Source organism: Arvicanthis niloticus, chromosome 5, assembly GCF_011762505.2.
Source record: "Arvicanthis niloticus isolate mArvNil1 chromosome 5, mArvNil1.pat.X, whole genome shotgun sequence".
In the NCBI taxonomy this organism is placed as follows: Eukaryota; Metazoa; Chordata; class Mammalia; order Rodentia; family Muridae; genus Arvicanthis; species Arvicanthis niloticus.
The window spans coordinates 16852966-16868747 of NC_047662.1; the positions used below are offsets into that span (position 1 = coordinate 16852966).

Below are 15782 nucleotides of genomic sequence, written 5' to 3' on the forward strand. Positions count from 1 at the left end.
CTGTATAAAGTTCTAGATGGCAATGGAGCATCACACAAACAGTTCACATCTCCATACATACTCAGCCTTCAGTGCTTGAGCCCTTACTCAAAGCTGGCCACAAGGGCTCCACCATGAATTGTGACCTAGAGTCACAGGAAGCACAATGGACAGAACCTTAATCCTGCTCATGCTGTGGTTGGCAGAGTCTCAATAGCAGGGTGTGCTCACAAAAGCAAGGACCCAATTACAGTTCAAGATGGTCTCTCTCTCCATGCTCCCAATTGATAATAACCATCTATTCCCCAGATAATGCCCTGTTCCTTTGCTCCCCCCCCCCCCCCCCCAAAAAACTAACTGCACCTTTATTTAGCACAGCACTTGCAGTTAACTTCAAGGACCGCCACTACTCCACAGAGTTGCTTTGCTTCTGAGCAATGATTCTTGGGACACTTTATAAAATGGCACAGGGGGTGGAATATTCCACAGGCTAAAGAGACATACCATCAAAGCAAAGCACCCTGGCACAGATTCTTTCTACTCTTATTTGAGAAATCTGAAAGCCATTCCTAAACTGGCATTTACCGGCAGAGCACTCCTTTACATCCCCAAGGTTAATCCTTCTTCTGAAGGGTAAAAAAAAAAAAAAAAAAAAATCAAACAAATACATATTAAATAATATTTTAATTAGGTCTCTGATTTAACATTTAATGAGAAAGCCACATTAAATATTAACAAAGAATCTAAACTTTCATAAATGTCATTAATTAGCAGTTACAAAGACAGGCAGAAAAACAGATCTAGATTGCTAATAATGAGTCTCCGAGTCCCAAGGTGCAGGGACAGGAGTACTCTACAGTGACGGTGGGTCAGGAGAGGCTTGGTGGAGAGCATGCTCTGCCTTGCAATCATGAGACCTGAGTTTCAATCCCCGGTACCCACATAAAAGCAGTGCATGCTGGCTCACATCTGTAGCCCCAACAATGGCAACACAAAAAAGTGCATTCCAAGAGTTTCCTGGCCAGCTAGTCAAGCTGAAACAGTAAGCCGCAGGATCAAATGAGAGACCATCTCAAAAGACAAGGTAGAAACAGAGAACAGAGCACATGCTTTAAACCCCAGCACTCAGGAGGCAGAGGCAGTCTGTGCTATACAGTTGAGGTCCAGGATGGCCAGAACTACATCACATAAAGAGCGTATCTTAAAAACAATCAAACTAAACTAAACAAAAAGTAGAAAGAAAGAAAAAAAAAAAAAAAAAAAGTCAAGCTGGGCGGTGGTGGCGCACGCCTTTAATCCCAGCACTTGGGAGGCAGAGGCAGGCGGATTTCTGAGTTCGAGGCCAGCCTGGTCTACAGAGTGAGTTCCAGGACAGCCAGGACACAGAGAAACCCTGTCTCGGAAAAAAAAAAAACAACAACAACAACAAAAAAAAAAATCACCTTACACCAACTATTGGTTTATACAAGCTCAAACACAGTTGAGTCCAAGCACTTCTGCACTCAAACATGCACGTGCATGCACATGGAATGAACACACACACAGAAAAGAGAGAGAGAGAGAAAGAGAGAAACAGAGACGGTGAGAGTTATAAAGAAGCCCAAGACACCAGACTGAGACAGGAAGGCTGCCATGAGTTTTAGGCCCTGCCTAAGACACACATTAAGATCTAGTTCTGCCTCAGCTACAGAGTGAAACCCTGACTCAAAAACAGGAGGTCTGTAGCCACACCCAAATCCCTAATGCTGCTCAGGAGGTTGAGGCAGGAGGATTGTGGGGTCCACAGCAGCCTTGGCTACTTACTGAGACTGGGTCTTCTTGGGATGGATGCCAGGTGTCAGCCCCCACGGAGGAGTCTCCTGGTTCTCACATGTGTCTACACTTCCTAACGTGCACGTTCTGAACATGCGTGGTGCACTGCACGTCAGCTCCAACTCATGAAACTGTAAATAAACCACTGCTTCAACTGACTTCAAACAATGGACAGTTATTCTGTGGGCAGACAGCAGTCAGCCAACTTCCACCTGCTGGACGCTCCAAGACCTGACTGAGCACGTTCAGGCTTCTCAGTAGCAGGACCACCACCACCTGCCTGTCTACTCAAGATGCAATGATTACAAAAAACTGTAAAAACAATATTTTCTAAACATTCCATCCACCTACAGGATACAAGAACCGGGACTCAAACTGCTTACGAGGATCAAAACCTTAACAGCATCAAAGTCATTCCTTAATCTTAAAGAGCAACTCAGCACACAGGAGTCTCTCTCTCATAGGCAATTACGGGAAGTCTTCAGACATTCTGAAGAGACTGCCACCCTGACAGCAGCTGTGACTCAATTACTAAGTGTGACTGCAATCACATCGCACACTAGCTTAATACGAAAGACAAAAATCATAGGCCACGGCAAGCCTGCACCACTTTCCACTCCAGAAAGTTCACAATGAACATACTGCAGCTCCTGCCTCCGCCTGCCATCTCTCTACCCTGTACTGCAGTTTGTCAAGTTTGTCTGAATGTTCATGGTTCATTACTAGGACCAATGTCTACAATTTGACTTATCTTTGTTAAATACTTCAAAGACGAGTTTGTATAAACCAAGTTAAATAACTAAATACAAAAGAACCTCGCTAATACATGAAGGCACTGCAGAGAACTGTCTAGTCTTAAGCAGCAGAGCTTCCATCTGATGTAACTACTCTGAGTCTAGGGAAACACAATCACTATAAATGCAGGGTGTGGTCTTTAAGAGTTGGCCAGGAATACTACTGCCTTTCAAGGAATTTAACCAACTCACTCCATGTGGCATATGGGCACCACATGCCAAGGCAGAAGGGGATGACAAGAGAAGTAGGCCCAATGAACCTACTGAAAATAATGACAGATACAGAATTATGATGCTAAGACAGGAACTAGAGACTGAGGGCATCCAGTCGGCCACACAGCCCCTCCTCACCATCAAGAACGTGCACAGTCCTACAAAGGTGAGGAGCAGAGAACTATTAAGAATGGAAAATGATTCTCCAGGCATGTCAGCACATACCTTTAATCCCAGCAATCAGAAAGCAGAGGCAGGAGGGTCTCTGTAAATCTAAGGCCAGTCTGGCATAGATAGCAAACTCCAGGACAGCCAGAGATATAAAGTACCACTCATGTAAGTCATACAAATTAACAAACGAACAAGAAAGATTATAAATAATTCATTAAAAATTCCAGCACTTCAGAGGCAGAGAGGCCAGCAGAGCTCAGTGAGTTCAAGGCCAGCCTAGTCTATTATCATAAGCTCCTGGCCAGCAGGAGATACACAGTCAAGCCTTGTTCCAAAGTCAAATAAGTGTCATTTTTTAATTGGAGAAGAAACCAGCTACTAGAAAGGCTAAAGCAGAAGGATCGCTTCACCCAACAAATTAGACCACTTAGGCAATATAGCAAGAACTAGAATATAAAAAACTGAATACAAAACAAAGCATCATTGGTCCTCCAACTGCTGCTGTTTTCATTTTGATTTTTTGAGACAAGGTCTCACTATGAAGCTTTGGCTGGCCTGGAGTTCATTATGTAGAGCCGGCTGGCCTCAAACTCATCATGTGCCTCTGCCTTTGGAATACTGGTTAGAAAGGCATGTGTCACCACACCAGGCTGAGGACATTATATTTAAGGCTAGCTTTTCATACTTGAAATTCCTTCGCCTTCTAGGGTAAGCACAATATACAATGTGCACGTGTGTTGAATGTATGACTGTAACTCTAAGTAGTAAAAGTCAAATAACTCACAAAGAAGTCCAACAACTGACAGTTAAGCATCTCTATGAAGGGTAAGAAAGGCCCAGTGGGTAGTGGCCTCCCTCAGTCATCTCCTGTCACTCTCAAGAGTTCTCATGGACTTGTCTTTAAAGGATGATTGTGTACACACACACACACACAATCTAATGTTGGGATTACAAGCACACATGGACAACACACCTGTTCTTTGATTTATTAATTCATTTTCAGAAAGATAATCTACAAAAATCATCCAAGACACAGAAATTATAAAGTCCAGTTATTTTATAACAGCAAAAAAAATAAAAAACACCCAATGCTTTAAATCCCAAAGTAGTATTTGTTTATAGGAAGCTGACTTGTGTCAACAATGTTTCTCGGAATGACCCCCAATGAATAGGACCAATAGGACTTGTTCAAGTCAGACTCCCAAGACATTACATAGACTCCTTCTCTTGCATAGCACATCAGAGACATCCTTATATGCTATTGACTTTATTATAGTGTACTATCAACATTTATTACTCCCATGTCAAAATATATAACACAATCATCTTGTGTCTGTAAAACTGTGGTATTCTGAATAGGTTTGGTCCCCATAAACTCAAGTGTTTGAATGCTTGGCCCATGGGGAGTGGCACTATTAGGAGGTGTGACTTTATTGGAGGAAGTGCAGCACTGTGGGGGTGGGGCCTTGAGGTCACATACATGCTCCAACTCCGCCCAGTGAGAAATCCATGAGGAATCCAGTCTCCTCCTCTTCCTTCTGAAGCATGCCTGCACTCCTACCTGCACACTGCCATGCTTCTGACGTGATGATAATGGACTAACCTCTGAACTGTAAGCCAGACTCAATTATATGTTTGCCTTTATAAGAGATGCCTTGGTCAAGGCCAGATGTGGTGGCACATGCCTTTAATCCAAGCACTTAGAAGGCAGAGGCAGGTGGATCTTTGTGAGTTTTGAGGGCAGCCTGGTCTACAGAGTTAGTTTCAGGATAGCCAAAGCTATTCAAAAAAGCCCTGTCTCGAAAAACTTGGTCATGGTATCTCTTCTCAACAATGGAAACCTGGCTAAGACACCAACTGACCAATGTCTTTCCAGACCCTCCTGCGTCTGTCTCCCTCACCACCATCCTCCATTACATTTCCCACGCTGTAGCTACAGCGACAATTTAAAAGGCAATCAGTCGTTTCTCTTTACTCTCCTTTTGTATTACATTAGACCAGGATGAAGCTCCAAAACCTGTATGTGCCCTATAATTCCCCATGTAATCTCATGTCCTACACCCCATAATTCCCCATGTAATCTGATGCCCCAAGTCCAACATCTCTCCATGCAAATCTGTGCATTTTGAAGTCTCTGCTAACCCCGTCACAATCTCAGGGGCTCTGTACTGCAAGCTCTTCAACCACTGGGACTCTTTTTCTAGAAATCAACTGCTTTTGTTTTTCTTGGCAGTGTGGAGCCTGAATCTAGAACAGTGCACATGCTGGGCAAGTATTCACCTAGTACCTCAAGCCAGCCTGGAACTGGAGCTCGTCCTGCCTTGGCCTCCAGTGCCGGCATTACAGAGTGCACTGTCATTCCAGGCTTTCTAGTCCCCTAAGATGCCTTTTCAAAGACAATCTCTACCCACTTACCTTAGTGTATTTCTACCAAAGTACTTAATACAGACACCTAAACTATGGGAAGCCTTTACTCTGTTTAAAGACAGAACACCCAAACTCTTTTCAGTTGCCTAGCATTTCTGAGACCCTGGACTCAATCTCTAATACTGTTCAAAAACTAAACTGATTCAGAACTCAACCTATTAAGAATCTTAATACTTGGAGCTGGTGAGATGGCTCAGTGGTTAAGAGCACTGACTGCTCTTCCAGAGGTCATGAGTTCAAATCCCAGCAACCACATGGTGGCTCACAACCATCCATAATGAGATCTGATGCCCTCATATGGGTGTCTGAAGACAGCTACAGTGTACTTACACAAAATAAATAAATAAATTCTTAAAAAAAAAATCTTAATACTTTTAATTTATAATCATTTATTGACTCATTTCCCTTATTAGACTCTAAGTTTCTTTACAACACAAGAATAAATGGCAGATAGAATGGAATTATTACTAAGTATCTTAAATTCTCATTGGTTCACTGGAGAATATATCATTTCAGCAAGTGAACTGAAAAGTTAATCTTCTCTTACAAACTCCTCATTCAACATAATTAAAATTTCTTATACTTACTTCCCAATATTGATGTGTATTTTATATGTAACCAGAGGAAAGGGAAAAGTACTGTTAAGAAAAAACTTACTTACTTACTTATTTATTTATTTATTTATTGAGACAGAATTTCACTGTGTATCCCTGGGTGACCTGGAACTCACTCTGTAAACAAGGCTGGCCTCTGCCTCCTAAGAGCTGGCATTATAGGTGTGTTCCACTGTGCCGGGATATGTTTTGTTTTTTGTTTTTTTTTCAATAAAAGAATACAAATTTAAAATCTAGGTGTTGGAGAGAAGGCTCAGTGGTTAAGAGCACTCCCTGGCTGCTCTCCAGAGAACCCAGGTTGGATTCCCAGCACCCACATCACAGTGTACAACCATCTATAACTCCAGTCCCAGGAGAATCTGGTGCCCTCTTCTGGCCTCCATTGGAACTGCAGACACAAGGTACATAGTTATACATGCAGGTAACGGGCACACCCATAAAATAAATTAACATTGCAAAATAGCTGGGTAGCAGTGGCCCACGAGAGACAGAAGCAAATGGATCATAGATCAACAAGGTCAAGGCCAACCTGGTCAATGGTCTACAGAGTGAGTTTCAGGACAGCCAAGGCCACACAGAGAAACCTTCTGTCAAAATACCGAAAACAAAATAAAAAAAAAAAAAAAAAAGGTAATTCAAGGCCACACAGAGAAACCTTCTCTCAAAATACCAAAAACAAAAACAAAAAAAAAGGTAATTTAAGATCAATTTAGCCGGGCGGTGGTGGCACACGCCTTTAATCCCAGCACTTGGGAGACAGACTCAGGTGGATTTCTGAGTTCGAGGCCAGCCTGGTCTACAGAGTAGTTCCAGGACAGCCAGGACTACACAGAGAAACCCTGTCTCGAACCCCCCTCCCCCCAAAAAAAATCAATTTAAAAAAACAAAACAACAAAAAAAAAAACTTCCCAAGGCAGTAGAGGCCTGAGTTTAATACATGTAGGAAAGGGGGACAGGGCAGTATAGAAGTACAGTGGCCCATAACACAATGTTCACCCCAGTCCTCCTCCTTAGATCCCAATGGTGAGTAAAGGTTATCTGGTCACATTATATGTACCTAATTTCACTGGAATTTTGTTGAATCTTCCACCTAAAGCCCATGTCAATCCCATACTACCAGGAACCCCAAGCACTGTAATCAAGCAGACAACCTGTCAGACATTTGGAATGCTCACCGTGCTATAGACTGCAGAGACAGTGGGAGGGAAGATCCGATCCTCCAGAGGCTGTTGCACCGGTCCTCGAGGAATTCTGGAAGGCAAGTTAAGGAGAAGAGAACTCAAGCAGAACTGCTCAGCAGTGGGAGAATGTCCTGCCAAGGACCCACACTTTGTACCCAACCTTTGGCACCGTAAACTGGAAAATCAACTGTTTCAAATTTCATAATGTGATTAGTTCAATTTCTCCAAAATTGGTTCCCATGATCAACACCCACTGGAAATAAAAACAAGAGCTGGAGCCCTTGTGAGACTCACCCACCTGTTACAGAGGAGCAAGCAACACAGGAAAGAAAGCAAGGCCAGCCAGTACCCATGAGGCTGTCTTAGTTTGAGGCTAAGCTGGAAAAACTGTTGACTGTGTTCAATAGGTTCTAACCACACAAAGGGGAAACGCACTTGTTCCCTTTTTTTCTGTATTTTTTGTTGTTGTTTCTCTAATCTTTTAATTGAGTTAATTACTCTATAAAAACCCACCAGCTTCCCATTTTAAAAACCAGGTAGTCCAGCAGTCACTTAAAATATTTCAGAACACAAAAAAGACATTGCATTAAAAGACAAAAGACTATCATTTTACTCAACTTCAAACTGGGAGACAGGAGCCATCCCAGCCCCACCCCAGCCAGGGTGTGGCTATTTGGAAGTGAACTGCTTCTCCAGTCTGACCTCCATGAGAGTGACAAAGGCCACAGCACTGTCTCTGCATGAGACTGTTACATGGCCAGGTTATGGGCTTTCTACAATAGATACAAATGACACAAATTAAAAAAAAAAAAAATCCAACAATCCTGTAACCTGGTTCCAGCCAGTTAACTCCTTTTTATTATTGTATTATAAACCCCAAATAAAAAAAATTCCCTCAACTTAACATAATACTTAATACTTCTCATATAATGTTTCTTTCTGATTCACTGAGAGAGTCCAGGAGACAAGCTATGAGCCATAAACAAGTATGGTGGCTGCAGCTGTAAGCTCAGCATTTAGGAGGCAAAGGCAAGAACAGTCAGAGAATGAGTTTAGGCCAGTCAGGGTTACACAGTGAGACTACTTCAAAAAGCAAAGAGCTAGAGAGATGACTGAAGAATAGAGAACACTCACTGTCTGGGCTCAGTTACCAATACCCACATGGTAGCTCAAACTGTCCCTAATGGCAGCTCTAGAGGAGCTAATTCCTTCTTCTGACCTCCACAGGAAAAGAATGCACATGGTTTGCATACATACATTCATACAAACATATACATATGTATATACATACATATAAGCAAAGCATTTCATACATATGAAATGAATAAATCTTAAAAAATAATAAATAGAATGAAAGGAAAACAGTAGTGCTTTTTTGTTGTGTTGTGTTGTTGTGTGCTTGTTTTAAGAATGACTGAGTTGCCACAGGCTGACTCATTAGATTACTTATATCCAAGAAGCCAGCTCAGAAGACGGAAAACAAAACAAACACACCCTATGTTTTAGTCATTAAAAATGTCTAAAGAGACTACAGCAGGTCTCTAGACAGCTCTTAAACTAGCAACCTCACACAACAGCTAAACACACTGTCCACATCCCCCCCACAAAACACTGGAGATGCTGTGCTGTGGATGAGCTGAAACGTCACAGCCAAACCACTTCAGCCAAACCACACCCAACATGCAAACTACTCAGTCCACATCCACTGTATGTGCACACACTATACATATACACACCCCACACAAACCACATGTACTCCAAATGCACACGGCGTACACACACAATTTAGACTCACAATCTACCCATACACAATCCAAACATACACACAGCACATATGCTTTACACACAGTACACTATACATACATATTGCATATACATATTTGCATACTATACACATACACGATACACAGCACACATTATGCAAACACACATTTTACACACAATCTACCACATGCCACACTATACATACTACCACACACTATATACACTATACATACACATCACACTATACACACACACCACATATACTATACACACATATACTATACACATACAGCACACATCTGCCACACACAGCACAGTATACATACCATACCATAAACACAATGCGCGCACACACACACACACACACACACACACACTATAGACAGCAGAAGCCTAACGAGTTCCAGGACGACTACTCACTGAGCTGCCAGCTCTCTCAAAACGAAGACCTCTTAGCTGAAATAACCTCTTCCCACTGACTTCTCCCATGATTACTGCAGCAGATGGAGAATGAGCCACACTTCCTTTTGCACTGCCAACTGCCATTATGTCTCCAGGAAGAACTAATTCTCACGATGGGAGAAAAGTTCTCAAGAAAGTTACTAGTGTCCTGCCTGAGAAGCTGAGCTGCTCAGGACTTCTGCTTTCAGTTCCTCTGCTGGTTAATCAGATGAGTATAATTACAGGATTGCTAGAGACACCACTGCCCATGTTACAGGAACAAACATTCTTCCTGTTTCTACAAATAAAAATGCTGATTTCATTTTTATATTCTGAAAATCAACAACAACAACAAAAAACCCCCGTCGACTGTCTAAAACAAAACTACAGTTCTATTTAAAAAACAAACAAGCCGGGCGGTGGTGGCGCACACCTTTAATCCCAGCACTTGGCAGGCAGAGGCAGGCGGATTTCTGAGTTCGAGGCCAGCCTGGTCTACAGAGTGAGTTCCAGGACAGCCAGGGCTACACAGAGAAACCCTGTCTCGAAAAAAACTAAAAAAAAAAAAAAAAAAAAAAAAAAAAGAATCGGGGTTTAATAAAATAAATAGCTTTTGCTGTCTCATCAAAGACATTAAATGTGATTGCTGAGTGAGGAAGCACATACCTAGAAACCCAGCAATCAAAAGGCTACATCAAGAGGATAATAAATTGCTCCAGGCCATCTTGGAACACAGTAAAACCGTAATTTAGAAAAACAAAGGACAAACAGGGTGTGGTGGCATACACCTTTAATCCTAGCACACAAGAGGAGGCAAAGAGTTCCAGAACAGCCAGGGCTACATAGAGAGACCTTGTCTTTGAAAAAAAAAAAAATTGTGGTACAGGTGCCTGAAGAATTGTCACACAAGCCTGAAAATTCAAACCCTGATCTTCAGCAACCTACAAAGCAGCCAAGGTGGGGGGGGGGGAGCCTAGGGTTGGGGGGGGGAGAGGTTTGGAATGACAGCAGCGGAAGGGGCAGGCACAGGAGGCTCCCAGGCTCGATACTGGCAGGTGAGACTGCCTCAAAACTGAAGTCGAGGCGTGTGAGATACAGCTAACCTCAATCCCTCACTCAGGCGACACAGGACACACATGGACACATGAAAGCTAAGGGAAAACTCCAATGTCTTCCTGTTGCTGCCAGTGCTTCACTGGAGAACAACCATTGCTGAATCACATAATCACTACCTGCAGAGTTTGGTGGCTGTGACCTTGATACGGTGGGCCTAAGGTGTCCACGGGTTTACCAACCTTTGATTTATGAAATTAGTAAAACCACCAGTAAAATGAAAACACACACACAGAAACAGCTCTGCCCCAGTCTCTGCACAGCACAGGCAAGCTGCCTAGGAAAGCCATGTTTTCCCTGGGCTCTAGGACTGAGCCCAGCGTGCCTAGCATCCACAGTCAAGAACCTCCACATCCAGGAGAACGTAGTGAGTAGGCCAGAACCACTGTTACAGGAAGCAAAAGCATCGGAGACTCCCTTCAACATGCCATGCCACATTAACTCAGAAATGGTCACCCGATGAGATCATCAAACAAAATCCAAAAAAATTTTCATTCCCACTGACAGAAAACCACTGTGCATTTGAGAAATGAAGTATGATTCCTCATTAATGAGTAAATAACTAATTGATATGGCCTCTGGCCTGCTGTTCAATAAAGAGCCAACAATGAGTGGCTCTTTCTGTTGTATGCCTGGGGCAGCAACTCTGTGGCAACCTCTGGCCCACAACCAACCACACCATGCCTCACCTGAACCCTGGGGCCTTCCCAAACCACGCTCTACTCACCACAGTTCAAATCTCTGGCTCAACAAAGACTCCTTGCTCTTCTGATCAACCAGCTCTTCCTTCTCTCTAGCAATGTGGTAATCGAGTGGCTGAGCACAAGCCTCAACCACTGCACCAAGTGTTTTCTTTAGGCCATTATCAGCACCTGCACAGAACCAATAGTTCTGCTCCTTCCAACACCACAGACCCTTGAAGTCTGAGAGTGTAGGTAGCCCTAGATGGTAAACCGGACAGATCAATTCTAGACTAACAGAGACAGGTTTACCAAACTTCTGACAACACATTGGCCTTAGAAAGCAGGCTTCTTCCTACCAGCTACCTAAGGTGCATGTGGTTCAGCTCCTCGGTTATTCCGCTTGCTATCAGTGACTGCCACCAGGAGAGTCACCATTAACGTCTAGAAACACTATGGACCTTCATGGAAAAATACAGGAAACAGTAATGCCTAGTGCAAAGAATTACATGCACTGTCAACACCACTGAATCCAGTAACTGAGAAGACACAGAGAAGGCACAAAAACACTCACACACCCAACTAACAGATCAAGGAACTTGGCTTCTGCCCAGCAAAGGTCAAAATGAGGCCCAATCCTTTAGCCAATGCCAACATAACAATTTTACCGTAAGCTTCAGGCACTCATTTACACATCGGTTTGTGTAACTTGTAGGTAAATTTCCACTGTGTGCACTCTATGATAATCCCATCCTGAAATAAGTGCCAGCCAAGTCAGCAGGGTTCAGAGTCTATTTTGTTTGGTCTTTTTTAGATGTTTTGATTTGGTTTAGTTTCAGTTTTTTAAGACAAAGTCCTGTTACACAGCCTAAACTGGCTTCAAAGTCACTACATAGCCTGGACTCCATCCTTTGGCTTCAAGTCACCCCAGACTAGAATGACAGGCCTGAACCACCACACCTGCTTTCTCCACCCCTACCCACTTGCAGACTACAAGAAATCTTTAAACTGGGCCTGGTGGCACCCAGCTAACATCCCAGGGGTGAGGCAGATCCTGAATCCAGGCCAATTTGAACTACTTTGCATCTGTAACAGAGACCCTGTCTCAAAATATTAAAAAAAAAAAAGGTAAGTTTGCCACTTTAGATTCTCTGATATAAAAAGCATGAACTATCAGGACCAGAGAGATGGGCTCAATAGTTAACGACGGCTTATTGTCCTCTTGCAGGGGACCTAGGTTCAGTTCCCAGAGACCATTCGGACAGCTTACAACCACATGTAATTAATCGTAACTCCGGCTTCAGGGGGATCCAAGCCTCTGGCCTCCACTACACTTGCACTCAAATGCCAGGTGTGTGCATGTGTACACCAAAACACAAATCTTTTAAAACTGAACTGAACTACCGCCTGACACGCTGACCACCTCTTGTATGTCACAGATGAATACTAAGCACAGTAACGAAGCGTGGGGCTGCATCCACACAAAGACAAAATACTTGAGTTTTAAATAACAGAAAATGAGCTTAAGGAGACCATGGCTTACAGGGTGGCACTTCCACACAAAAGGGTTCCTTACCCAATTAAAATACAGGAAAGACTTCACTTTCCATTTATTTCAAAAAATTTGATTTTACTTTTGCAACTGTGTACCATTAAATAAAGAGGTAAACTTCTCTGTTACAGATGCAAAGTGCAAACAACATGGCGGGGGTGGTATGCAGTCAGCCAGTGCAAGCCCAACAAAGGCCCACACAGGCTCTGCGGAGGCCCACCATGAAAGCCCTTTTTGTCTTTCTGGTGAACAAGTCCTTTCAATGTCACAGTATATAGTTTAAGAAAAAACAAAAAAAGGGCAAGTGAAGAGGAAGATGGGTCAGCTTCTGTAGGGGACATCTCCTCGATACAACTAGGCTGAAGGTCCATGGCCACTGAAAAGCTTGGCAAGCGGGCAGCTACTGCGTGTGTCTAATAGGGACCAGCAGAAAGACTCCCATGGCTGTCTCTCTGGACTTCTGGAAGCTGCATTTCTGTTTCCCACTCATCATTTCATTCAAAAGAGACAAAATGTGCTGTCATCTACATCTGTGAGGAACTTGGGACCCATAATTCCATCAATTTTGCTTGATGGGACAGCAGGCGGCTTAACACCTGCACCAGGTATTTCAGAAGGCCACATCCCCAAAGGAACTTCTCTGAAAAAAATGGAGGTATTCAAGGCTGTAGCTGCATATTACAGCACAACCTGACACCACCAACACCCCACTAACCTCACCACTTTTAAAACAGTAAGTAAGCAAACCTTGGTGTGGACCCGAGTGTTCTGATCACTACCGGATCTAAAGCTTCCAGCACACTGATGGACCAGTGGAGAACCCAAGTATGCACACTGCTACAGGTAGCAAGCATGAGACAGCATTCCCTTTGGGGCTGTAAGCAAAGACTCACTCTCTACTGTTAGGTTAAGACCAGAAATGGTGGTTTGCCTCACATCCGTCTTCATGGATGGAAATTCTCAAGCTCCCTCACCATAAGATTTTATAAATGCATATGGCTAACTTTAGGCAACTATTAAGACAGCTCACCTGTGAGACAAATCAAGTTGCAAGTTCAGGTTAATTACAGCTTACTAAAGTACTAGCTCCATGGCAATTACAAAGTTTTCTGACAGAGTTAAGGAAGAGTGGACTTCATCTTCTGGTGTAAACTGGATATAAAATTACAACAGAGATTTGGAAGGAATCCTGAAATAAGTACACAGAGTAAAGCTATGACTAACACGAGAAAGGGGTAAAAGGGCAGAGAGATGAGTGACCGCTTCAAGGCCACACAGCTAACTTCTGTGATGGCCACAGTAGAAAGCCAAGCCCATGCAGAGTTTGCAGGCTCATCTTTATTGTTTCATAACCTACAAATGCATTCACCTCCATAGTAAGTACTAGGCCAACCAGAACTACATAGCAAAACCCTGCCTCAAAATAAAAAGTGTTTTAAAAACAAGGCAAAGAAAATTAAAGGTACAACCGTTATCTGGAGCTCTACAGGCATGCTCTGCTACTCGGGGGTTTTCTAAGTATCACTATCTCCACTAAGAAAAACCTCACGCCATACCTAGGGCACTGGAAGCAAGCTTTAGGAAGGGTGTGAGACAGGAAGCACTTGCCCAGCCTGAATCCCCAGAGTCACCACTCCTCAGCTGCCCGTGTGTCTTACAGAGAATGTCTACAGTAATACACATCCTAACAACCTTTAAAGGCTGCTTCTAAAATTAGTGATCACAACTCTAAAGGCTGCTTCTGAAATTAGTCATGTTCTAAAATGACCCAAAATACCCAATGACTAGAGAGGCCCAGAAGGGAGAAGAAATGTCTAAGCTATGGGTCACTCACAATTATAAGAACATGACAAGGACAGCTGGATAAGCTGGTTCTAAGATGAGGTGGGTGGAGTGACTTATCCCAGCCCTTGGGGGGCAGAGGCAGAAGCAGGAGGGTCTGCTGTGAGGCCAGCGTGGTCCACACAACAAGTTCCAGGTTAGTGAAGGCCACAGAATGAGACCCTAGCTAAAGTTTAAAAAGCGTTCGAAAGGTAAAAGGAAACAAGTAAATGTATCTGCTTGTTACCCGGTTCACTGTACCAGCTACATTCCTACACAATGACACCAACTACAATATACACGGATAAATGGCTCTGTCCCTTTGGAAAATCTGTATAATTTATTAATCTTGAACAGCAAGTTTCCTGTCCCTGGTTGCTCAGGTCTGCTCTGCTCCAGCCACCATACCCTCATGAAGGAAACTGGCCCTGCCCCCAAGCTAGCAGCAGCACAGCCCACCTTTAAAAATCAGCACATAAACACTAAGGGGGCCATATCATCTCCATAATATGTATGCGCCAACAGATCAAAACTCAAGATACAAATATGCTTGTTTTGGGAAATGGGGGAAGCTCACTATAACGTCTAGGCTCAAGCAATCCACCTGACCTTGCCCTCCTAAGTAAACGGGTACAGGCATATAACTTCATGTTCACTTAAAAAAAAACAGTTTAAAAAATGTATAATCTATCTGACCAACAGGACATTCAAGACTATACAGAATTGTACATAATTCTCACCAACTCATATAACCCAAGATATACTGCAATATAAGGGCAAGATTGTGCATTTTAAAGTCAGACCTGAACTGCAACTCCAAATACGCTGCCAAGTCTACATATCCAATATATCCATGTACAATGACAGACATGTGGTTTCTGAGACAGAGCCTTGGTTAACCCAAGCTGCCTCTGACTACAAATTGAGGCTTTCTTAACTCCTGACATTCCCGCTTCCACCTGCTCAAGTGTTAGGCCTGCAGGAGTATTTACACGGCTAGTTTAACGGTCTTAAGCAGGCCAGCACATGGTGGACAGTCAACAGATGGAGCGTCTATAATCACACTGTCAGCAGTTCAAAGCGGGAGTTCTCAAAGTGTGTTGACATTATTTTATTTTGGCTTTGTTTTGAAGCAGGATCCCGTAACCTGGGTTTGCCTCAAACGTATGATCCCTCCCTCTGCTTCATTCAGACTGCCAAGTGCTGAGATAACAGGTCCA

At 43.2% G+C, this 15782-nt stretch overlaps 1 protein-coding gene across 20 annotated transcripts in view; it reads right to left on the bottom strand.

Moving 5' to 3' along the window:
• Positions 1-15782, bottom strand: part of Eif4g3 (eukaryotic translation initiation factor 4 gamma 3) — a 216975-nt gene that overhangs the window by 166762 nt on the left and 34431 nt on the right. For all 20 annotated transcript variants that reach the window (XM_076933915.1, XM_076933913.1, XM_076933909.1 and 17 more), the window contains exon 2: positions 7186-7261. In XM_076933915.1, coding sequence (XP_076790030.1) covers positions 7186-7261 — 76 coding nt within the window. The remainder of the gene's footprint in view (positions 1-7185; positions 7262-15782) is intronic.